This window comes from Danaus plexippus, chromosome 25, assembly GCF_018135715.1.
Source record: "Danaus plexippus chromosome 25, MEX_DaPlex, whole genome shotgun sequence".
Taxonomy (NCBI): Eukaryota; Metazoa; Arthropoda; class Insecta; order Lepidoptera; family Nymphalidae; genus Danaus; species Danaus plexippus.
Window position 1 is genome coordinate 637,456 of NC_083553.1, and position 27,749 is coordinate 665,204.

At 32.0% G+C, this 27,749-nt stretch overlaps 1 protein-coding gene across 1 annotated transcript; it reads right to left on the reverse strand.

Annotated features, from left to right (window-relative positions):
• Positions 1 to 37: 37 nt before the first annotated feature.
• Positions 38 to 26,737, reverse strand: LOC116775228 (solute carrier family 2, facilitated glucose transporter member 8-like). The gene is made up of 10 exons (XM_061524738.1): positions 26,709 to 26,737; positions 6,718 to 6,788; positions 6,152 to 6,348; positions 5,032 to 5,195; positions 4,320 to 4,470; positions 3,855 to 4,083; positions 3,336 to 3,507; positions 3,021 to 3,135; positions 2,256 to 2,669; positions 38 to 2,017 (listed from the first exon to the last, which is right to left on the reverse strand). Exons 1-10 carry the CDS (start codon positions 26,714 to 26,716, stop codon positions 1,760 to 1,762), a joined length of 1,779 nt encoding a protein of 592 aa, XP_061380722.1. The 5' UTR covers positions 26,717 to 26,737; the 3' UTR covers positions 38 to 1,759.
• Between the last annotated feature and the right edge of the window lie 1,012 nt (positions 26,738 to 27,749).

The following is a 27,749-nucleotide window of genomic DNA, read 5'->3' on the forward strand; positions in this document are numbered from 1 at the left end:
TATTTTCTTAAAAACTAAACACCTGTCGTATCTAAAATACATTATATAGTAACTCTTTCGTGTATCTAGAGTAAGAAAAATATTATATGTTTTTACTGACAAAATAAATAAATATGTCAGTGTTATTTTATTTTGCTTATTGAAATATAAATAGCTTTTGACATAATGAGGACAAATAACTAATATATAACAAAAGATATATATTATAAACGCTTACTTAGAAAACGATATTGTTTTGCTCGTCTTACATTAAATAACATTTCTTATCACTGTTTCGTTGAAACTATGATGCTTAAATACTAAATTGTTTAACATATTTGTATTAATGAGATAATTAGTACGGAATGTAACGGCCCGCCTCGATGTTTGATATCTCCGTCGAAATTTTATATTAACTTAATAAAGTTATAACATTTATTTGTTTATAACCGTGATAACCCGCTTGCCAACAATAATCAAACGTTTTAATGTACGTTCACTAATGATACAGAAACTTGTTTCGAACATGCTATTTTTCCCAGTAGGATTGCTTAATATTTTATTTGTTTAACTTATCCGTAAGTAAGGGTATTGTATGCTCTTTATAATATTTCATTGTTATTGTTAATATCGGTCGTGGTAAAGGTTTTTTGCTTTGTTATAAAACTGTAGAAATTATACCCAGTATTTATAAATGAGAATCTGACTAGCAACACATTTAAGATGCCGTTCCGTGTGAGCTGAAGTTTTTGGGCATTTATATTTGTTTTTTATTTATAAAAATATATGAATTTTTTTTTGTAGAGAGAAATAATTTTGATATATAGTTATAATATGAAATGTTCTTCTGATATCTGTTCGTTTTTTTTGTAAGACAAATGTTTTTTTTTTTGCGAGGCCATAAAAATATTTGCGGCCATAGAGTTCACCATAAACAATTATTAATTAAGACATCGAAGTTAAAAACATCTAACGAAAATCTAGAGGTAATTAAAGTTTTGTTGAACATTTGGATAACAAAATTAGAACGTGCTGTGTGGTCGGCATGGAACATTTGATAGATCGACTTGTCAAAGGCACATATATTGATAAATTTAATGGTAAATTAATATTAAATATCTTAAATAAATATATTTCCGATATCTCCTTATAGTTGATAATGATCTATTGGTTGGTATTCAATATCTTTAAATATTTGCGCTTAATATATGTCTATAAAAACCTTACATTTAATTGACACAATTCTTACGCGAGACAATTGGCTAAAATTATATTGCTATTACGAACATTTAGTTACACAAATATTATATATTAATACGTATAAAAATCATTAAACACACCAACAGGGGAAAGCTCCTCCATTTGCGACTATTTTGTGTTACCATATAACAAAAAACAAATTAATCTATCATTTAGTTCTCTCTATAAACATTATATATAAGTTAACCACATATATACCACATATGAATATTATTCATGTAACATGCTTTGCTATCTGTAAGCGGCGATAAATATACATTTTGTTTTACCTATAACGTACTAAAATCTGGTTCATTTATCAAGTTTTCAATAATGTAAATATTCAGTATCAATAATACCTTGAGCACACCATTTAAAACACGATATTAATCTAAAATTCATATGAAATACCGTCTTTTATTAAACAATATCAGTAAATCTTTTTTTGGGGCCAAAAAAGCTAACCTTTAAGCGCAACTCCATGTATGTACGGTTAATAAACGTCTACCGACCTCATTTCTGTTAGTTTGAAATTTGAATGTCATCGTTGGTTCTTCCGTTTCGTTTTAAAGAGGAGCCAGGGTCCTTGCAAGGCTTCTGTGATTTGGGTCCGGCTCTTGCCTTTGGTTTCGGGAATCACTAAGTAAATGTATCCAGCGCCGAGGAGTGTGATGGAGGCGCAGATGTAGTACGTGGCGTGCAGACCGAGCGAGATGGCGATAGTCCCAAAGTAACGAAGGACCAGGAAGTTACTTATCCACATCCAGGCGATCAGGAAGCTAGAAGCCAGACTGCGGACCTGGTGGAATGAGGCACGGTTTGAGTACTATCATATAAAGCTACTTTTAAACAGCGAGTCTTTCGTAGATATTCAGAGGATAATTTTGGAACGGGTCGTTAAAATTTACTACTAAGTTTGCTTCCCTAAATGTGGATTATTTTCAAATACTGTTATACCAAGAAAAACGGGACTTAAAACAACTGACATCAAAACAAAGGTTAACTTTTTCAAAGAATCGTGTCATAATAAAACTCACGTGAACGGAAAATAACTCCGATATCAGTACATAAGGTATAGAGCCCAGGCCGATGTTGTACAGAAATAAGACCATGGACAGCAGAACCACTGGCAACCATATCGTGACCTCTTCTTTGTCACCGGCTTCTTCGTATTTCACTGACATATCAGATTCAGTGACATTGTGATCTTCTGCACTGATTCTATACCACGGTTTTGTGCTGTCGTTTAACAGAGGAACTGTTGAGGTGTATAACGTGTAGTTCGAAGGTATATCTGTTTTGTCTCGGATCACCTTCTCCTTGTAAGTGCTCTTCCTCAAAGGCCACACTCTATGGAGATAGCGAGAGTGCATCCGTAACTGAGGATCACAGTAAATTCCAAGAACTGTCAAACCGAACGCGATTCCGGAACAAGACAGAAGAAGCAGCGTCTGAAATTACAATTTATTAATACTTAATATTAAAACAAATTTTCTAGGAAGTATTCTACTCTTGATTTGTAAGATTTTTTCATATTTGACCGGTGACAAGTGTGAGGTAAATGAAACTAATATTTGTGACCGTATTCACGGTTGCTGCAAAGTAACGGAAACGTGGGGGGTATGTAGTTACTAAAAAATAAGAATATAACGCATAGTAAACCGAAAGATATTAGTTTCATTTAAATGAATACTCGCGAAGGTCTTAGATCTCATTGATTGTAAGGTAACCGAAAAAACTCAGGCAAGGAACATGTTAGGTGACCGTCCCAAACTAAGTCATATTAATTTGAGAGTTCAAACCTTTCTGCCAACTTTATCGACGGTAACAGTGGCCACTGCTGCGCCGAGCACGAGCGCTGTTCCGCACAGCACAGAGCCAGCCTCAGACGACTCAAATAAAGCTCTTGGAACTGTCCTGTGGATTAAATGGAATATTAAATGGGGTTAGAAAATAATTTAAGTTTTTCCTGAATATTTTATTTTAGTTTACAGTTTTATCCAATGAGAGTAAAATTGTTTTATTGAAAAAAAATCAATGTTAGTGTTATTATAAAGCACCAACGGCAGTGGATTCAAAGATTTAGATCCAAATGTTACGGTAATAAGATTTAATACCCATTATATATAGTGAAGTTGTACGCCGTGTCGTTAAGGACGGGTACTCGGTGCGTGGAATGCCTGACGACCGCTGCTGCGAAGCTATTGACAGCAACGGCGCCGGAACCCGCGGCAGCAGACACCACAACCACGCACGAGAGGAGCGCCCGGCGTGATGATGAGCGACGGACTGACATCCACAGTACATATTATGGGCATTAGTTGGCAATTTCATTAAAACAAATCAAGACAGCTTTGAACATGGGTTTAAAAAGTCATCATCATGAAACTACCAAATGCAAAGCGAATATTCGTCCTGTCGTTGTATGCTAATGCCTTCTTTCCCATACAGCAAAGGGTATCCATTTGTCTACGTCTATGTTTCCTTCCATTTACCATTTAGAGGTCTTTAAGGAAGGGCTTGTATAGAGAAAGTATAACTACCATCTAAGATAACCTCTTTACTAATCATCAAGTAGGGTGATAACTGACCCCATCCAATTCCAATTATAAATAAAAAATATGCCTCAAACCCACATAATTCTTTGCACACAGATTGGTCGTCCTTTTCTTTATCCGAGTTCGACTCGAGGCCGCTACTTCTCTTCAGCATGGGTCTGAAGGTGTCCGAGTCCTGTCGCCTCAGCAGCTCCTTCCTCCCGTAACCTTCTGAGATCCGTATCTTGACCTCTTGCTGCTCGATCACGTCAGTGAGATCCTCTCTGAAGTCTGAACCATCAAACCAGCACATAATCTTTGCTGCTTCCTGAAATTTATCGTAAACGACAATTCTGTGAGGATGTGCTTATCTATCGATAGATAAATCTTAAAATAAAAGTTGCTCAAATAGGTCAGACCGATGGGATAAAAGATTTTTTGCCGAATATACCATTAAAATAAAATTATTGCCTTTGAATTTTATTTGCTATTAAAAATAACGACTATAATATAGTTAAAATACGTCACGGTGTTACATAAGTAGAAAAAATGTGAAATAGATACCTGAATTTTTCCAATACTAATAAGAAACGAAGGTGTCTCCGGCAGCCAGATCAGTGAGAACAGTAGTATAGCAGGTGGACCAGCCATCGATAGAGATAAGGCGTGCGCTGACAACACTCCGCCAGCTGCGTACGCGAACAGTATGCCACAGCTGAAACATCGGGGTTAGCATTCTGAATTACTTATAAGATATCAACGATCTACATCTCGAAAACTTTTATTGAACCACAAGTATATTAAATATATTTATATATAGTAGTTAAATTTTATTTACTTGAAACATGTGACTTTAAACATGAATTTAATTATTAATTTTTAAATATAAATACAACATAAATCTATTACAAAGTCTTCAAAATTGATCATTTTTTTAGATAAGTTTGAAGTTAAATTAAAACCTTGTTTCTTTCTGAATACATTTGAATATTATATCAGAATCAATAGTGCTATATGCTATAGTCATTTAATGTGTCTTAAGTCTTTCTCGAGTATTCACTTAAATAATGCTAAAATTTTAAAATTTACATTTTGTTTTTAATTATTTTAAAACTACATAGTCCCGACATTTCGATTCCTTTGCAAATGCATTGAATTTTCATCTCGTCTGTACGTGATCAGTTGCTACAAACTACAAAGTAAGCGAAACCCGTAACCGTAACCGAGAACCATTGAACATCAGAAAATATTGTTTTTATTTATATGTAGCCATTACCTGCAAGCGAGTGCTGGCATGGCTGCCAAACCTCTGGTTCTTGGTGCGATCTCCGCACAGTACAGAGGGGCCAGGGCGAGGGCACCGGCCCCTCCAGCACCCGCTGCTACTCGCGCCACCCACACGCCGCGAGCCCCAAACCACGCGGCCAGCGACCAGCTTATCTATTTAATTGTATGACATTGCAACGTATCTTCAGAGTTACTGAATACCGTGGTAGGAATTCTTTCTAACCAGGTTCAAAACATGTAATTTTTTGAGATAAAATGTATTGAGTAGTTCCTTAGTAGTGGCTTCACATCATATTCCTCAACTTTATCTAGTTAACCCGCAATAAGACGATGAGGTAACTTTATTTAAAAATTATTAATTTTTACAATATATTGTATCTCGTTTGTATCGCTATTTCCATTTTTAACAGACTCAACATTGAAGTGTTCGCAATGTTGTTATTCTATATATATATATATATAATATGATGCACTCGTTTGTTTATTAGCACGAGCTCAGCAAACACGCTTTTATAACGGCATGACAAATTAATTCCGTTAGTTAAAAAATATGTCCTCTGAAAGTAAAACAAATAACTTATTTTATTTATCACGGGAAATATACAGGATATTAAATCACGCATGTTATCTACAATAAATTATATAAAATACCAACATAGTTTTCATCGCTGAACAAACAGGAAGTGAAATAAAACTACTGTTAAATGAAAACAAAACAATAAAAGGAGCGTCATTCACGAATAAAAGCTTACTAATAAACGAAACTATTTCTTATATTATCAAATTGAGACAGACAGATATAAACTTGAGAACGAGTCTCTCTGAGGGATACGAATTAGTGTTGACCTCTATAAAATAGTCCAATATTATTTTACGAGCTAATTTTCTATACATGGCAAGCTTCTTGAAAAGGCTTTTACCATGTTGACTGTAAACACTATAGTTGTAAATAAGTTGATGGGTTTTAAATGCATATTGATTTACAGTTGCTGATTTTCATTTGGCAACATTAAAATATTTTTCATCAAGTGAAGGCCGTTTACAAAGTGGACCGAAAATTTATATTAAAATTGAAGGACTAAATAAAATATAAAAAAACTAGGACTTACAATAAAACTTATACAAATAACAAAAGCGCCGGCCTTCCGTCCCTTGCTATCTGCCAGCACAGCGAACATCGGAGCGGCTGGCAGCGCTACCAGGCATGGCAGGGCAGCCAGCCAGGCTCCACCAGTCAGAGCCTCGTTACCGAGAACCCCTGACACCCAACCAGTACTGCAGCCGTGTGTGAAACAGGACAGATTGTCTAGAATTTGAAGATAGACAAAAATATATATATATATTAATTTAATATCGGCGTATGAATGTTTCTGTGTGACTTTCAAAGATCGTAACATCAAAGAAGTTATGATCTGCATCAGACTACAACCTTGCTTCGTCTCATTACAAAATCTTCAGACGGGATAGCATCAACGGCATCAACGTAGATTCATCAGTCCAAAAACTGGTAACTAACTATATACTGAAATCTTATTTTATATAGGATTATTCCGTTTACGTTCAAATTCCTAATAACGAACAACAATAATCGAGGATATATCTAAGAGGTTTAAATTGTGAACAGCTGTTAATGATTTCACAAATATTTGTCAAAGAATTAATTTGTTTAACTCACATACAGTGGCCGCTATGAGGCGACGGATCGAGCCGCGCCAACGTTTAGAAGCGGTCCTTTCAATACGATTTCTGAAAAATATTAAATATATTATCCAGTGGAAGCCTTACGTACAATATTAATAGATTTAATTATCCAGTCAGAACGTTCGTGTAACAGATAATGTTTTTACGTAAATAAAAATACACATGTCAGAATTTACATTACTTTTATTCTCGGATATCATTTAAGGTTGGACCATAGAAAGCATTGTATAGACAAATATAGAAGTGTAAACTAATAATAATATCCATATATATTTTGAAAGTATCTGTAATATAAGAAATACACTATAACAAATGATAGAGTGGAGAACCAAGGAAAACAAACTTTGTTTCATGAATGATCGGTTTCTAAATCTAAGCCACTCTCTATTTAAAAAGTTACAATATATTTATTTTGTTCCATCTTTCGATCTTAGAATCACGATCATATGAATGATTATGTTAGAATATTTATGCATTATAAGTGTATTTGAACTTCAAGTGGTTTTGGGGAGATCTATAGAAAGGTAAGTCTAAAGTGAACGCTATTGGTACTAGTCTCTAGCTCGCTACAGATGTCGTCGTTGGTACGAACATTCCTGTTTGACATATCCGCCACGTCCTCTGACCTACCTATGGGGTATTCGTGTCAAGCCAGACCCCGGTCTATGACATCGGGAATCGCTGTCACATACCAACAGCTCACCACAAACTGTCCTGCGAGTTTCATTACTGTTAGTAACCTTCTATAACACAGAAAACCTTAAGATGATCTGTTTGTTTAAATCGTATTTATTTACAATGAAACTAAAAATGTTAAAGTTGTTACGACAATTAGTTAACGATGTTGTATATTATTCTTATTTCAGACTGAAATACCTTAGCGATAAACCAGGACTAAGAATTGCATTTAATTTTTACTACTATGTTATATTTTTGACATACAATATTTTTATAAAGGTGAAATTGTAAGGATAACATAGTAATAGAACCCACTCACAGAAAAATCATCTTAACGAGATATATACATATATATATATATATATATGTATTTTTTATGTAAGATTTTCGTGTGAACACATTAAAATGAAAATTAGTTTCTCCGATACTACGTGTTTTTTATTTATTTTGGTCTGTGTATATACATATATATATATGCCTTGACGAACCGTTGGCAATAATCGTCTAACAAATTATTGATCCAAATAACAAAGTACAAGAAGTAAATTTGCATAATGGCTCGTAATAATACAAGCTTCATCCCACGGGAACGGAGCAGCTGTGGCTGAAATACATTAATGTTAAAGAAAAAATATTCTAATTGGAAATAATATAAATTACCCGGAACCAGCTAGAAAATTTACTATTTATAGATATCGAAAATTGACATTTTTAAAGCATTTACAAAGTTACGCTTCAAAACGATATTTATTTATATATCTTCTATAATATCCTATAATATCGTCGTGTCTGAATCGATTTTGATATAGCTCTTTACATTCTATAGGGTTTGTTTTCGGATAGAGTATATAAAACTATAAGATCAAACACACGAGAATTCCATTAACAAAATGGACTATCGCATTTCTTTATAATGTATACATAATTATTTTTTACGAAACATTTATTATATATTAAATTTTTTTTAATACAACTAAAGTTACAACCATAATTTTAATCGTCCTTTAATTTCTTGCTTCAGGCAAATTTAAAATGTGTATTTGAATTAGATTACAATTAACAAAAAGTTGACAACTTTTTTATGCGTTCGTTAAACGTTACGGTCGGAATTTAATTGATGAGTTTATTCTTTATGCCCGGGAGGGTGTTGGCGAGGCTTTAATTATTTAAAGGCTTCAGACGTTTGTCTTCTGTCGCTTTTCTTGTTTCATTTTCGCTCGGACGCGGTACTTATAACGGCGTGTTCAGATTTTAATCTCTTCGGTCTTTAGAGCGTAACTCGCGACAAAAAACGACCAATGTGACAAAGCGCTAACGCCGATATAAAACTTGCGTTACCATGAAACTAATAACGAACAAAATATACCTTTTTTTTGTAAATTTCAAACTTTGACGGTGGTTGAAAAAATATATATGTGACTTAATGTTTATTCATTACTACTTACTGCGTTAGTGTGTAGTGTATTCACTTCCCGACATTGAATTTAGCTGTCACACTGTGTAATTCTCGAAAATAACTATAGCATTAAATAACTAATTTAATGAAGACAATTATTTTATACCAGAATGAAAAAATCCAAAACCAGAAATTGTATTCTGTAATGTAGTTCAAGCTCAAAATAAATAATGGTTCATGTTGCTTTCAGACCACAAAACATTTTGAGGCGAGAGCGGGACCAAGTCATACTTGTATTTGGTGCATCCAAGGAACAGACAGTAACTCTAGTTACAATGTCATTAATGTCTTAAAGCACCACAACATGCTCGCTTTTCCTCTTGTCTCAATCTCTTCACTTGAGTAGAGTTATACCGAGGAAAGAAAGAAAGATTCCAATAAAGTTAAATATTTGCTCTCTTTTAAAATAAAGTGAGGTATTTGGAGATACATTAAACTGGTTTTGCTTTTTCAAATTTATGACTGAGACCGGATGTAAGTCATATAAATAAAAAGTAGCTCAAACTTACAGGTAAACCCAGGTCGGATAATACAGACGAGATACTGTGAAAAAGTAATCACGTCCTAATATTAAGCATTAGAATAATATATATGTTTTAAACTTCCAGGTTTTGAGCTTACGGTCATATATTAAGATGAATTCCTACTTAAATATTTATTTAAGATAATCTTCTGTATCTTCTTATTCATCTGCACAAATAGATTTTAATTTAGAGTCTTTATTTGTGTAAATTTTTTATAACTTCTTTGTTTTGTCAGACGAAGACACGTGACTGTCATAGTATTTACTTTAGTTTACAATTTAATTGATATATCGACCCAGCTTAAAACACGTTCGCTGTAGTAAGATCGGTAAAAATAAGACATTATGTACACCTAGCCTTACAGACAAACTGAACAGATATAACAGAGAAACGAAACCTCTCAGCATTCCATGGATTCACTGTGCGGGTGCCGGGTCCATAGCGATGCAGGAAAAGGAGCTTCAACTATGCCTGGGACTTGCGACTCAGGTGTAGGTGTAAGGGGCCCCTATCTAAAGCGCGTTAAACGCTCATCTCCACTATTCAACATCCTCTCTCTACCTAGCCAAATATGAAACGAACCTGCTAGAGCTGCCTTCGGCGCACGTTTCAAGAATAAACTGATGTTAGTTCTTGGCAGGCCTAAGTCTTTTAGCAGGTTGTAGAGAGATTTGACTGTTAAATTTCTCGCTCATACTTCTACCGCATACAAATTTACAACGAACATATTCTTAGTGAGCTCGTCAGTGAGCTCGTAATACTTATTGACCTAGACGGCATGGTCTTTGGGGATGTTGGTTTCCCAAGGAACCGTGAGCTCTATTAGTATAACGCGCTTTAAAATTGGCGAATATAAAAATATGTCCGGTCTGGAGGCCAATGCACAAATACGAGTATCTTCTGGGATCTTGTATTGCTTCTCACACGTGTCCATCATTAAAGTCCAATCCGAAGCCGCTTTAATAATAGTGTAAGGCTATTGATCGTTGGTTATTTATTTTTGCGCTCTTGCTACCGATAGGCTAACAGCTTCACGTATGATTTCTAAAACCCTATCGTGACGACGCGAGTATTGACCGCTATCTAGGAGAACCCTACATCCCACCAGCAAATGCTTAGCAGTTCCAACTGCCTCTCCATAGATGTAGCAAGTTTTTCGGTACCTTTGCCCCATCTTATTAAATTACTCAGTTCAGAGTTAGATAATTTGTCCAGTTCGATAACTTGGCCAGGTAAGCATTAGCCAAGTTATCGAAGACATTCAACAATATATTACTGTTTTAATTTCGGCATATTTTTGCAATGCTTTTAATATTGTTGATTTTGACATCTTACTAAGCGTTTCTCGTTACTTTACTCTTCGACGTCATCACATACTTAATATCAGTTCGCTTCAGACTGCCGTTTGGTCTCCTTTAGTTTAAGCAACTTTCATTAATTCTATTCTCAATTCATTTCTACTTGTATATAGAAAAAATTAAGTATATCTTTACAAATTATAATATATAATTTTATAGCTTGTACTATTTTCGTCAACACAATATAGACAATCCTATATCAACTACGAGTATGTCCACTTTCGTGTCTAGAAGAGATGATTTTTACTCTATAAGTGTCATGTTGTTAGTTTTCTGCATCGCAAATAGTTATGTTACCTTTGGGTACAATAAAATGTTATATCTAAATAAGAAAATAAATAGAGCCTTTGAAATCAAATGAAATAGAACGCACGGCTTTCAAAAAATTATGATGTATTGATTGTTCTAATTACTTTATCGAACATAAATCGAACAGCGTGTTCCTAAACACGCTGCAGTCATCAATGTCCAATCTCGCTGTTAGGAAATAGGCCTTGTTTAACGAAACTAGAACTGGAATATACATGGTGTTCAAAACTGAATGACATCAATATCAGGTAAACGTATTGGTAGAAACAAAATACTTTGATCTTATCGATTGGCAGATATTATGTTCTTGAACTGAAGTTTCGTTCATCTTTTTTTCAAAACAATTATTTCAAATTATTTACTTGCCACAAAAGAATCGGCGTTTTCGTTTATTTAATAAATAATTAAATAAAAAAACTAGAAAAAAGTATTATCAGCGTATCGAACAAAATCATAAACATTTTTAATAATCGAATGGAAAACCTTCCTTCTTTGAAAACGTTAAATAAAATATCCGAGAGCGCCATTTGAGAAAACATTTCAGAGATGTCATAAAATAACAATTTCGTGAACGGACACTACCATTTTCTCTTCGCTTGAACACGGCCAATGCTAAGTAAAGTCGGTTTAATCATAAAAATGTCAACAATATATAGAATTAATTCCTAAAATATGTTGTTATAAGTTTAAGAAAATTAAAATTGTTAAAAATAAATCACCCTGTATACAGTTAGTAATCGCGTGTGTACTATCAAGCGGATGGCTGTATGACTAACGTTCTATGCATTTTTAATGTAGATTTGGCGTCACAGAGGCAAGCTGACGTTTGTATAGAACCTTATTAGTATAAAGTGTTGCTAATGTAGCGAGCATGTGAAACAACACACATAACAGACATTTAAATTAATATCTCTGACGGAGTAACGCGGTGTGGTAAAAATATTAAGACGTGTTAGTTTCCTATAGAAATAGATTATAATTTGAAGTCAGATGTTAATATAGTTAAGAACCTATAGGACCACACATATGGGACACTTTGTTGTTTGACCTCCTGACTGTTTCCTGTAAAACATCACTGGTATGCACACAGGTACAAAATCAATCAATTAGTTATTGATGTCTATTACTCCTTAAATGACAATCTTCGAAATAAATTTCATTTAAAGCTAATGGTTGAAAGTGCTTTTTATCTCAGATATCTTCCTAATTTTATGTGAGCATCAATCCTTTCTTTTTTCTCCACACAGTATTCATGATCTGTCCAACAAATAAAAACGTCGAGACGGCAAAATCCACGAATCCAGTGCGAATGAATTCATAGCGTACAAAAAAAATGTGAGCGTCGTTTAACTAGATTCCAAATATGAAATTTCAAGTGTAGTGGTTCAAAATTTGTCATCATCCACTAGATATTTACAGACAACTTGAGTCTCGTGATTGTTTTCATTAAAACCGATTGTTAAACAAATATTATTTAAAAATTCTTACGCTCGCAAGGCTATCAAACCGAAAGTATTTTCTCTCTCACGTAAAAACTTGAAATTCAGCAGGAACTGTCTCTTGAAGTAAAGGAAAATGCAATTACAGCAGTAAAGAGTTACTTGTTTGTAGTTGGTAAACTAACCGGGACTAAAGCCGATGTATCGGAGCGTCAGTTGTTAAACTTCAAAGTTAATTTAGTCAGGGCGTGTAAAAGGTATTCGGCACTTTTAATGGTTATCTAGCAAATTTATTCTCAGAATTACAGGGATGAAACTTTAACACTTTATCTTCATAACAGCGGAAGCCTCGGATTCAAAAGTAGATTTAATGCCTTTAAGATCTTATAATTAATTAGATTTTTTGACATTAGATGCAAACTAGTAACTGACAACTCTATTGAGAATAAAAGAAAAATAATATTAATCATCCGTTGAGAAATGTTCCGAGCTTATAATATAAGAATAGTTACTAACTGTAAGGGTATCATAATCATAAGGCATTCTTTGTCCGTCCTTCGTTTTCGTGAAGTTATGTAATTTTATAAGGGAAGTCTCTTTATTTAAAAAAAATTTTGGGATTATCAAGCAGCAACAACACTTCCTAAACATAACTATGAATAATTATAATAAATCCAAATTAACTTCAACTGATAACATATTAATTAACAATTACGTTGGGAGTCTGTTCCTCAAAAAAAAAACGACATGTTCCTTCTTTACGAAATCCACTCTCATAACATTCATCATTATGTATGTAAAGTATTGGTAAATAAACTTTTTAGTCGGCAAATTTATAATGATTACTTTTTTCATATTACACGTGAAAGTGGAGCTTGGACGGCGGAGGTGAGCGTTTAACGCGCGTTAGTTAGGGGCCCCTTAAACCTACACCTGGGTCGCAAGTCCCAGGCACTGTTGAAGCTCCTCTCCTTGTAAGGCGATGAACCCGGCACCCGCACGGTGAATCCTTGGAATGCTGAGAGGTTTCGTCTCGTCTATATATAGTTTTAATGAATACTGTGAGTGAGTGAGCGTTTTAAATTTTTCCAAACAATCTAATGAATAGTTTGGTAGTTTTAATGTGTCTGTAATTTTTAACTATTTGAACTGTTCTTCTTTAGCCAAAGATGATGTTTGTAAATATAAACTGACTCGTCAGTGAAAGCTTGTGTTAGTATTTCAGTATCAAAGTCAAGACTTACTTCCACGCAACTTAATTTATCAAGGAATTATTTTTGAATTGATTCATATTTGTATGAGCAATGAATTTCAGGAATAACCAGTTGATTTGGGAACGAATGGTTAGGCGAATTACTTAATATCAACAGTATTTTAAAAGCTATATAAATGCCTGTTTATTTGTGTAGTTAATTTGTACGGTTAACTCAAAATCCGAATGGAGATATCTTTGATTTAATATAAAACTTCGAATTGATAACTATGTAATAGAATATTGAAGTATCGGGTGTCTCAAACCAATCCTAGTGGTATTCTATGAGCTTAGTATTGTTTTAGAAGGACAATAAAGATGAATAATGATTTTCCCTTCATAATATAATATTTATCTCAAATGAACCACAATTATATATGCAGAGAAAGTTCATTTAAGTACTATAAACCACAGTAGGTTTAGACAATAAAATGAATATACCCTAACATTAGGGTACTTCTTATTGGGTTAACTTACAAGCTTTGTAAATAAGAATTGGTTTTTGTTGTAACCGATTATTTATTTTTCTGTTACATAACTTTGCATAGATCAAATAGTAAATGAACTAGTGACGTTAGTTTAGACGTGAAGTTAAAACTTACATAAAAAACTATATTTCCGAGTAAGGTTACTTTATCATTACGAAAGCTTTACAACGGTTGGTTATTGAACGACATCACGTATGTCTTACGGCGCCGATCACGTCAACGTCGTGAACCGTACTAAGGTACAAAACACTTGCACATAACAAAAGTACTTTCATTTATCAAAACGGAGATATTGAAACTGTGTTGTATAGAATGATTATGATGAAGCCTACACCAGTCCTTAACAGATTGACAAACGAAAAGATTGGACATTGTTAAGTTGATAAGTAAATTTAGAAAATTCAGTCATATTATAGATTTTCGAAATTTTTATTAAGTCCAACTTGTTAGAAAATTTGATAACCTTAATATGCCTTAATCTGTCCACGCGGAGACAATTACAGAAATACTATTTTAGTGCTGCTTCGTTTTAGTTTGCAATTACTATAACTTTTTGTTTTTACTTTCATTTAGAATTTTCAAATTGTTTGAGAACAAAGAAGAATTTTATATTGAAATATATATATATACTCAAAATTTGCTCCGTTTGTATTAATTTTTCTTTCCTGTTTGTCTAAATAAAATCTTGTCATGAGCGCGGAATGATTTAATTTTATTAATAAATTCATCGACTCTAGTCAAGACACGATAGCCTAGTTGGAAAAGCAACTGAAGCGATATATTTCAGTATTTGCAGGTTCAATCCCTGATCGAATTGATCAATTTTTTCATTCTGTATTTTCTCATATAAATTCAAAATTTACTTAAATATTAACAATATAATTACAAAAATTATAATCAGGTAAGTTACTTTCGGAGTTTGATAATCGCCAATCTGGAATAAGGCTGTGTAAATGTTGTTAATGAGAATGCAATAATTGTGGTCTAATATTTTTGATTAAACGTTTATCTATTCACCACTGTAATGACTATAAGTATTGTTAATTTTTTGACATGACCGCAGGTAACCTGGAAGAATAGAATACTTGTCTACCGTTATCATAATCATCCGTTAGAAGTGCTCTTTAAATCTAGTGCAAAACGTTTTATCGCTGCTAGGGTGTTCCGAACAATGTTAGTCAAACTGACTTGGTGTTAAATTCCCAGCACGTTTTAAAAAATCGATAACAAACACCTTACTGTTTCCAAAGTGACTCGTAAGCCGTGGAGGCATTTCAGACGAGTTCAGCGTGTGTCGACCGACGTACAAGATTATAAAAAAAGTATTAATTGTTTAGTCGTTATTAGTTGTAAAGGAACAGGGTCATATATCTGTTCACTGAATTATAGTTGTGAATTCCCATATCAATGTTCACGTCAGCTTGGAATTAAAAGCAGAGTAATTTGTTATAATGTATTTACGTAATTAGTTTTGAAAGTATGAAAAGCTACAGAATATAAGAATGTCAATCATTCATTGTGATGAAAACTGTCCGATTTATTTAGCGTACATTATTTATTTTTTATTGATTTCAGTGTGTGTTCAAGATATTTAAAATTAGCGCATTTTTATATATATTTTATGACTAGCTAAATCAACGCGTCTCAGGTATCTACAGCTATCTACCATTAATAATATTTACTTGACAACTTTGAAATCAATTATTTTATTAATAAATTTAAATACGTTAAGTGTATATTAATGCCAAGTTGGTAATATAATTATTAGTCTGTAATAACTAATATAAACTACTTACGACGTCGCATTAAAATATACGCTGAAATAGATTCCTAAATATAAATAATAATAGACAAAAAATATAAAAGAATTTATAAAAAGCATAAAAAAAAATAAGCAAACATTGTGTTTTAAACTCCCTCCCAAACTCATGTATAAATAATAAGGCATTATGCAAATAGTATGCGATGTTTCATCTTTGCATGCATACATAATTATAGCCTCATTATAAACGAGTGGACATCACAAAACAAACTTTGGAGATTTGATTCAAAACGGAATCAAGAGCGATCTGACGGCTGATGCAAACCTGTATTATTGGATTGACATCCTCTTTAGCTATACTGTAGACTACGTTATAACTTGTTAGATGGACTTTTCGATACATGATCTAAATACAAGCGGAATCTGCTTCTCAATATATGTCGCTTACAAAATGGGTGGCAGATTTTAAAACTAGAATTAAGAGAGATGAAGAGGGCCTCTCCACCCGCCGGCTTGATGCTATCAGATCTTCAAACTTCTCCCAATGACCAAAACTGAATATGCCTAGTATACCTGAATATACTCATCTTGAAGTTATTTCAATATACAATTCAATTCAAGTCAAGAATTAATTATCGCAAGAGTCCAAACAACATAATTTTAGGAAAAATCTGATGTTTGAAAGAAAGTAACCAAAATTTTATTATTTTTTAAATATAGTTTTTTTTTTAACATAGTTTTTTTTAACTTCAAAAAATGATGGTTATTTTTTTACATGTACCAGGCGCCCATATGTCAAAGGGAGATCAATGTCAGCTACAAACTCATGCACCTCACGTTAAAGCTACCTTTTACTGTAATATGCGGCCCTGGTACGTGACATTGATTTATCAAACAAACTCGATAAAAAAAAATCCAAAATAAGTTTTCAGGTTTTATCTAGCTTGTCTTGTGTGGTGGCATAATCATTTTAAACTCTTCTTATGCAGGTTATAAATATATATATAACTAAACTATTCAGTTATATGGGTAAAGAAATAAAGGTAGAAAATATATTTTTTTACTAAATATTCGTGGCTCCGTTACTTTCATAAGAAAAATTGATATTCTCATAGCATATTCGGTATCCATACTTCACATCGCCATGAACCTGAGTAAATTTCAAGAAAATAGATTTGAATAATTTATTTATCGTATTTCCAATCATAAAACGAGAAGAGAAATATTTCTTATTTCATCACCGCCGAGGGAGCGGCGCTTGAGATAAAAATAATATTATATTGATTTATTAGGTTCACCTATATGTCTATTACTTATGTTAAAAAAAATTGCTATAAAGAAAAGTTTAAACTACTGTTTCATGTGACATCGTCCGCGTGGAATGTCAATAAGCCTACGTTTGACAGTTAGTATTATAGGTAGACATACTTTTATTATTCTTCATATCATTGTTTATTTATTTCTATGCGATACAACTGCTTGTATCCGATCATAGCTCGCATACATGATGACAAATATAGGCGTAGTTTTAGATTGTAAGCGCACCATCTCAGTAAAAGCCTTAGCACGTTATGATTAAAACTCCTATTTTTTCGTCATTAGTTATTCCTTTATCATACGTTATTCAGTTTACGCTATCTAGCTTTACGCAAAATGTATCAGGAATATACGAGAGCAAAAACGTATTTTGATAACCAAATTAGATTAAGGCCGTGTGATGTGTACAAAACTTTGTAAAACTGTTAGGAAATAAAAGAATTGAAAATTCCGTTTTTTTTTATAGATTATTTTTCAAATTCAACAATTCTTTCGGTATAATTCTAACTAATAACCCGCTATTCTCATCATTATTGTATTATAATGTGCTATAAATGTATTTCTATAATTTAATTTGATGTAAATCGTTTATTTAAGGTAATTTATTTCGATACATAAATAACAGAGGCAGAGTATTTCTTTTGAGAGTAATTTCCGCGTTAGATCTGAGTCACTTAATCTTCTAACTAGTTACTCGCTCCAAGTTAAGTGAACCCAGATATATTTGGCTCCTCCACGTGGAAGGACGGGTCTCTAATAAAATATATCTGTCTACCCTCAATGTCTTAAACATAAACAAAATGTAACTATTTGTACACTGCATAGTTTCTTTTGGGGAATATGTTAAGATGATCAAATTAGTGTAATAGATAAATACATATAGTTTGTAATTAAATAGCTTCAAGTTGAGGACAAAATTTGAAGTCAACAAAGTCTAATGGATGCAAACAGAACTGGGACATCTACAATCTACTTAGCGTCGAGAGGCTTTGATAGAACATTGTATCAAAAAGCGCTGCAGCTAGAAAAATGGAGTGCCTCAAGGTCAGCTTTAAGCGCTTTTAATACGCCTTTTGCAGTATTTCGCTTTGTTTCAACATATTACGTAATATGTATATTGTTTTCTAAAGGCCATAAATACTATACTGATGTATATTCTTCTGTTATATCATCTAATGTGTAAATCAAGCAACGTTATTGCTTTAAATATACAGTTAATTTGAATTTAGAAAAGTTTTAAGAGAAAATATACCTTACTATGAGATGAAAGTACAATTTAATCAACTCTCCCGTTGCAGTCGAAGCAATATCCATATTATACAAGCAAGGAATAATTCATTGTAAATGATCTCACGAATCTAATAAATAAATTTCGAGAAGGCAGTGTTTAAATTATAATATTGCCTTACGAAGTGAAATTAATGAGAAAGCTTTTAGCTTGATAACAAAATAATTTTGGCCGTTTATACATTCAAACCCTGGCCGCGGATTCGTTCACTTGAACACTATCATTAGTCGATATTATAGTTTTATTTTTATTATTGTACGAGACAGGCTTCAGTATATAGTGCTTGTTAAATAAGAATTATTGAAATTAATTTACAAGCTATAAGAAGAATTAATAACAGAAACTTAAATTTTATGTAACTGTGTTATGTAAGACAAGTCACAATTAAAACATGTAGATCGTATCAAACACGATGTTAGCGTAACTATATTTAATTTATATATATCTAATAATACTATCTAATTTTAATTTTTTAAAATAAAACAGATACTTTAGAAAATAAGAATAACTCGTGAAAGGCAATGGAATATAAGAATTATATTTTAATTTCAAATAATTTTTTTCTCTTTAAAAAGCCATACATGTATTAAAAATGATTAAAATACATTGTGGATCTCGTTTATATATTCTGATGTTTCTCCAGGTGTGAGCAGCTTCAATATTTTTCAATGAGACGTATAAAAAGTTTTGGATTTAATAATTTATAGCGCCTCGAAAAATCAAACAGAACAAGTAAACGCTAGCAGAATACTTTATATAACAATAAACAGAACATTGAGACAAAACAAATACATTCTTTAAAATTATCATTAGTATTCAATAAACATGCATTGATTCGAGTATAAAAAAATATATAAAAAAAAAGTTAATTAGTGAATATTATTTATAAAGAAAACAAAATAATAACACAAAATTGCTTCTGTTATTCCGTCACTGGAATTACTAATAAAATGATTGTTAATCGGAATTAAGGTCAGTGGAAGAAGAATATATATAGGGTCCTATTAAAATCTGTTTCCCAATAAGCAGCAAATAAATTAATGTAATACTTACTTAGGAATGAGGATTTTTTGTTATGACATTTTAAAAAATATACGGTTTTCAATTTCACGGTTTGACTTTGTAATTAATTTGTAAGCTTTCCTATAACTAATTGCTTCTTTGTAATAAAGTCTCTCTCCGTGTGACCATGTCTGAAGGAGTATTTCGTTAAAGTGACACATCCTTAAGCCGTTCTGAATGAACCCGCTGGTCTAACGCATACTCATAAATGAAATTTCGCCAAAACCTTTTTAACCAATTGCTAACAAATCCGAATGTTGTGGAGTAAGTCCTGATTTATATTTAACTTTGAACAGAAGGATATGTATATATAAGATAAGAAGACTGATTACGTGAAAATCGATGAAAGTTTGTAATATGTACACCAGAAATATAATTATAGATTAATGGAGAAAAGTAGTACAAAAAAAAATTATAACTTAATTTAATATACTACACCGTCCGTTCATTATCGCCATGCCAAGCGAAGCTCTACAGAGTACTGTACACTTTATCCCTGTTTGTGGCCAGCTATAATGCGACATGCGACAGATGAACGAAAAGTTTTAGAGGAAGAACAATTTTTAGCTTCAAAAGCCGTAAAAACTCTGCCACTCGGGAACATTATGACATGTAGTACTGCAATAAAAAATGTTTTTCTGTTTGTGTGAATGAGACGACATCACTTTATATATTTTATTCTTTATATCATTTACGACCGGGTTTCTTATGATTTCGTATCTTTTATGATTACACCGACGGGAAAGACGAGATATAATATCTTGTATCTGACCTCTTTGTATCGTCCGAGAGATACGACATAAAAATGTCTTTTACTAATTTATAGTCGGGACTACATCATTTTATAAATAATTTTCAGTTGCTTTAAAAATGTTAGCTTTTTAAAAGCTCAGATTTTACAAATATAACGTTATAAATTATTGTACAAACAACAAACGGTTACATAACAGGATATACTTATTTGCTGTAATGCTTTGAAGCCTCTCAGAGCTCCCCTTTTAAAAATACCATTTTATGTTTTGCTGGACGTGGAAATCAATCAAGTTTTCGGAAATTACTTTTACACGTGTTAGGGAATTATTGCTTGATTTTAACCGTTAAATAAACTATTTAATAAAATAACCAATAAAGTTGTTATGTCTACACTCATGCTGAATTTCAACCACGGTTCATTACATACTCTATTTTGAATCAAATAATGATTGATAATCTTAAAATGGTAATTAAATCGATTATATTAAATAAGTTTCAACATTTCATGAAATAGATTTCTTAATTCGCTGGAAAAAAATAATGTTAGTAATACCTATACAATAGCAAAGAACCGGTTTTATTGTGTCAGGATCTTTCGTATGTGGTTCAAGGAGAAAATGTTTTTCAGGGAAAAGCTTTCGATCCCTTTTATAGGATTTATATTGTCCTGATACCATCGCAAAGTATTGCGCTTAGGACGTGTCTTGTAAATTATAGATCTTATCTAAGTAATGTATTATTTTTCGTTATAAAATGTACATATACACTGTTTATATATATTTAATAGTGAATAGTGAGACTATATCAGCACTTATATGTAGATGTAAAAAAAAAAAATTATTACTTGTATGTCATACTGTAAATTTTCATTGATTTAACTCAAAACTACTTCATACTTTTCTGTCTATAAATTTAATACAGATAAGCACTTCAACACATATCTCTGAAATGTACAAAACTATGAAACTGACGTCAAAGTAGGCTCTTATAGACGAAAGTTCTCAGCATGCCATGTGTTCACTGTACGGGTGCCGGGTCCATCGCGTTGTAGAGAGAGGGGCTTCAACAGTGCCTGGAACTCGCGACCCAGGTGTAGGTTTAAGGGGCCCCTATCTAAATCGCGTTATTCAATCTACCTAATCTAATCTATACAAATTTCTTTTGAAACTCGGGGAATATTTTTCATTGTCTACAAACGAAGGCACAACTAAAATATATCTCTTTATAGTCTCAATTGTTATTATTCAAAACAAAATCAAATCAAAGGAATTCTTTTATAAAGCTACACTCAACCGACTACACGAAACAAAATAAAAAAAAAAATATATTAAATGAATGTCATGTATACGATGAAGCATGTAAAACGTCCTTTGTAATGTGATAGTTAAAAAAACTGCTAACTTCTCTTAAAATTTCTTAAAGCCGAATATAAATAAAATGTCATTCTCTATTTGTGAACACAGAAAGACAAATTGCTTCTTTACCACAAGTTAAGATCTATATAGTAACGACTAATGACACGTCATTTGATTTTCAATTTCAATTTTATTTACATACGAAACATGTAGTAGTTTAAAAATCATTCAATCTTTATTATTTTTAATTTTTATATAAAAGTTTATATTTATTTAATAAACAACTGGCGACCGAGAGTGGATAAAGAAGTTGGTAAGATGAAAATTTATTTACATGTCATAAGTAAGGGTGGGATTTAGATCACAGTAAGTTTTGCTTCAGTAAGTTATACATAATGTACGTATTATATCTTTAACCCTTTGAAATTGATAATATGATGTTATAAAGTATAATAATATTATTATTATTATATAACAACAGCAAAATACAAGTGAAATCTATCAGCCATTGTTAGAAGTAGTAAGGTTTCTAATTAAAAGACGAGAAAACTTCCGAACGTGTTCTAAAATTGCAGAACTGAAATGCTATATATGTATAAATTAGTATCCTCGTTGGGAAATATATTTGTACTCTTTTCGCTTTAACTAACGGAAAAAGGTGATTTTCTACAAACGAATAGACATCATCTGTCAGTTAAATGATTTTTTTTGTGTATAAATAATCTAAAATAAAGATAAGGCTTGCAATGGCTTGCAATTTGGTAGCACTTTTGTCTTTTACGACTTACACCGAAACAAACAACAATGAAATATTAAGTCGTGTTGACTTAAACTATGAATTTTACATTACGGCACCACTTTCAGCAGCGAGACAGAATGATGAAGTGAAGCAGAATGAAATAAACTAAAAATATATAAACACAGCTATCATAGAAGTATTGTAGTTTTGGTCAAGTTATAAATAATTCAAATAGCTATCAATAATCAAACGGGAATGTCGTGATCGATTGTAGTTATTTATATCGGGGACGGCCGTATCTAGAATAAAATACGTCAACAATACGGTCAGTGAGACTATTTTAATACGTAACATGGTGTATAAACTGTACCCTATATTATACTTCATATATTATACTACGTTCTATTGACTAAGAAACCACTCGTCTTTTTTTTACGTCACAGCGGTAATGAAAGTAGGTGATACCTTAATCCATAATGTAATCCTCCGGAACAGTCGATATACTTTCTAAATAGCTAATGATAATAAATATAGTTAATATATTATATTTGTAAACAAATTCAAACAAAAGAAATACATAATGAGGTCTAAGACTTTCGCGAGTTTTATTCATTTAAATGAAACTAATATTTTTCGGATAAACTACGCGTGCTTTATTTTTGTAAAAAACTACATACACCCGACGTTTCGTTAACATCTGCCCTTGATCACGGTTGCTGAAAAGTAACCGAAAATATAAGTTTCATTTAAAAGAAATACATTTATATATTTTAAAAGCACGCTACGTTTTTCTGAAATAGACCTTATTTTAAAGTTTTGTAGTCATAAAAGTCGTTAAAAGATTCCTTAGTCATAACACTATATTAAATCCGTAATGTGTATTGTATTAGTAGCAAGAATATGACGGAACCTAATATGATAAAGACATCCAACTACCTTATACTTGACATCGTGTTATTTATCACCGAGCAAGTATAACTGACACACAACACTCAGCATATAAATCCGAGCATATCAAGAAATTAAAAACCATATTTAAAATGTGTTTTCACGTTGAACGTAGATGCAAGATTTTAAATCACTAAATGCTCACATGAACCTCGGACGCCGCAAAGTCTATATTCAAATCAATTTAAAAACCTCGACCTTCAAATAGTCATTTTGCTGTAAGTTTTTCAACTTTCCTGTATCAAACGTTAGTATCTTCAAAGATCTTTAAAGTGCTTTTTAAAAACTACTCATTTTGCGTGACATTTTTAAAATTTTTCTCTCATAAAAGATTGTGAATAAAAAAATTATCTTAAGTTTTCTTTTAGTTTAAAAATTCGCCACCCATATACCATGTCCACATTCTTCTATAGTCTTAATTTCTTAATTCAATATAAACTTTTAGTATTTTTAAAATAAACCGAAGAAGCTCTGAAAGCTCGCGGTTACGGAGCTCGTTCAAAGCAAAAGTTTTATTGGTACTCAACCAGTTAAAATCTTATATTTTTTTATACATATACTATTATATATATACTGATAGTTCATAGACATATATACATAAAAGATAAGTTACAATGTACTGATAGCTATAACTTTCTACTTGATACATCAACAATCTCAAACTTCGTTAACTGACGCTTTGAAGTAGGATGAACAGGCATCAAATTCTCGACATAATATATGTACATATATGAATATTATAATATATATGTTATCATAAAACATTCGTATGTATGTATTCTTAATAATCTTGATGAATAAAATCTCCGTGTAATTAGAGGAGCTAAGAGGAAAATTGTTATTTATTTTTACGACGGTGTAAGTTATTAATACAAGTGAGATGTGGAGCGTCTCCCAGAAGACACTGGCCAGATTACGAGGAAGATATCTTTAAGGTTGTATGACGGAAATGTGATTGTTGATGCATCAATATTGTTATCGATCAGACTTAAGTGTGTTATAATTTTTACTAACATAATACTTAAATTAAACATTGTTTCACGTAAGGTTTTCGTGAGGGTACATTTAAATAAATACTTACTTGTAACTCAGTTGAAACAGCCAAAAAAGTTGTGGCGTTATACCGTGAAGGTTATTCAGAAAAAAGTATTCATATATAATATATAATTAGAACTAGAATAAACGTAAAAAATCTACTCAGAACAGAACCGAAAACCTCAGTTTCATATTAAAAAAATACAACAGTAATGTTAATATCAAATGTCTTGGATTAAGAAAATCAATATGCTTCTTTCGGGGTCAGGGATCCGAGAGGACAGAAGACGGAAGATTTACCATCAACACAAAAAACATATCTTAAATGTACATAATATTATAAGTTTCGCAACTATTACATGTACAGCCAACAGTATGTTAACAATTACATAAAAAGTGTTTTTCGAACACGATTTAAGTTGAAACAATCGCGTGACACGAAGATATAAAAGCAAACATTGCTTCACCAGCCCACGTCACACTATAAACGGAATGTTACAAACACCAGCGAAAACTGATTACCCGGCAGTTGGTAGCAAGTTTAAGTTACCCAGGGGAGATCGTCAGAACCCTGCGCTAAAAGAGATCTAAACCTAAGCCTGCATGCTTGGTCCAAGTTTACATTGCCACACTACAGACGTTGCTTTAACAGTCACCCATTCATACCAACATTTAGAATTAACTTTGATTATTGAATGAGAAACAGCGAACAGTTCGTATGTAGTGTAAGGATGCGGACTTATACTAAGCCTATAGTGCCGGAAACTGGTGGCGCCAGATATTTATAATCATTGCGGCTAATTATGCGAAATAGTTAACGAATTTGTATTCAATTATATATGTATGTATGTATGTATGTTATGAGGCTTTTTGAAAAAGGAAGTTCACGAGAAGACAGGTAGAGACGAAACCTCTCAGCATTCAATGGATTCACCGTGTGGGTGCCGGGTTTTTCGCATTACAGGGAGAGGAGCTTCAATAGCGCCTGGGACTTGTGACCCAGCTGTAGGTTTAAGGGCTATCTAATACATTATAACAAAAAATACTCATAATTTTTAGAGATTGCTCTATGCTGTTTAAATGTTGTAATATATATATATATATTCTTAATATATTTCAGTATATAATATATTATCAATCAATAAAGAAGCTAATAGGTTTATTATAATATCTTCAACTTCTTTTACGATTCTTATTAAAATAAATATTGTCAATCAATCAATTAAATATACGAGTTGTTATTGTTTGATAAACGTAAGCAACATAACGTATATCAAAAACGATTTTCAGTCAGCCGCCTAAAATTATACACGAGAAATTATTTCGTTTCAATTCCCTCCTCTTTATGAACCTTCCACTTCGTTAATGAGACCAAAATATATTTATTGAACCTTCATTATGGAAATGTTAATTTTTTTTTTTGATATTGACAATAAAATTCGTAATAATTGATTAATTTTAATGTATATTACTTTATTTCAAACATTTATCATCTATATTAATATTATAAGTTAGTATAAAGCCAATATAAAACGTAGAACCCAACCACTAGAAACGTAATCTCGAAGGGAAGCCATGTGTCTTCTGAAAGGGAAATTGCTCTCGATGGAACTCAAGATTAAGATGAACCTTCAACATTTTTCTGATATCCTGGTACTTTAAGCTTAAAATTTATACATTTTATAAGACAAAAAAAAATTATAATTTTCATTTAAATAATTCCCTTATATATTTAAAATAATTGCTAATTATCGTCAGATTTATTTCAATGAATGTTTCGTTACGAAACATGAAGGACTTTGCATTTCAAAGAATAATTTCCTATTCAGTCAAAACGACTGCTTTATGTATATGCTGAGTTAATCACAATTTAAACAATATTCTGGGATTCATTAACTTATATCAACCGACAATAAAATACAATTGCTTAAGTGAGATCAAAATAGGATTAATTAAAAACCTTACAATGGGAAGAACTATTTCTTCTAAGCCTTATTTTTTATAAATAAATGTATATACATATGTATTTATTGAGATGTTAATAACTTACAAAATGAAATACTCCCGTAGAGTCTTTGATAGAAAGCTCGCTACAATAAATGTAAAATCCTATTTATTGAATAAAACGGCAAGCTCTACTAAGTTTATAATTTCCTGGTATTAATTTGTAATAGAAAAATCTAGATAAATCGAAGGACATACCTGTCCATTGTAGCTCGACACGTCCTCACCCTGAGAAGGCTTCAAGCGTACTAGTGCTCATATATTTGTTAGGGGTGTTTTTGGATGTTTATAGAGCTGTTAATACATACAACATGTTATATACTTTAATGCTTGTAGCACTTATATTATTTGATATAACAAATATATTCTTTTTTAAAGTTGTATATAAGATATAACAGAAATTTACAATAGGTTTTATATCTTCGTCAGTTTTGTTATGTCATTATGTATTGATTAAAAAATGTAATATATATAAATGTTTGTATAACAACTCTGTATTGATATAAGTATTGAATGAGTAACACAAGCTACACACCGCCCTTCCAGCAACAGTTTGTCAGGAGTGTTGCCATAAAAATGTATTGTACCTATAACTGAGCAAATTTAGGAAACACGAATTCAAGTTTATCATTGTGTTACATAAAGGTAAAATAATATTTCGTTTATTTCACTAACTTAATCCTTTATAACATTCAATTCAATATATGTAAAATGGGGAAATATATTTTTTTAAATATCACTGGCAACATTGTAGTATACCGGGAAAATTATATAATCCGGCCAACTTAAAAACTCTACTGACGGCACACGGTACTCAACTTGATAATATGATATTTAAATTGGTCGCATATTAAAGGGAGGCTGAGGTCTCAAAGGTAACAGGCGATTGTTTATCTTGAGGCATTAAAATTAAGGTTGTTTTTGGTTTGTCATTTTTCTAATATTTTAATTGAAGACATCAATCTTAGAGACGCGAATCAAGGGTCGTGTCGGGAGACAGTTTGACGAAAGAAAGAAAGTACTAACAGCGTTCAATAAATGAACATGTTGAGTGTTACAGGTCATTGGACGAGTTGAAAGTATCATTGGAATTAAAACTATTTCATTATTGTTATACAAAGAAATCCTCCTTGCTCTATTATAATTTTGTTTTTATTTTTTTTTGTATATTCTAATATATTTATACGAATTTATATCTGGACTTATAATGAAAATCGTTGCTAAGTCTACCAAATCGAT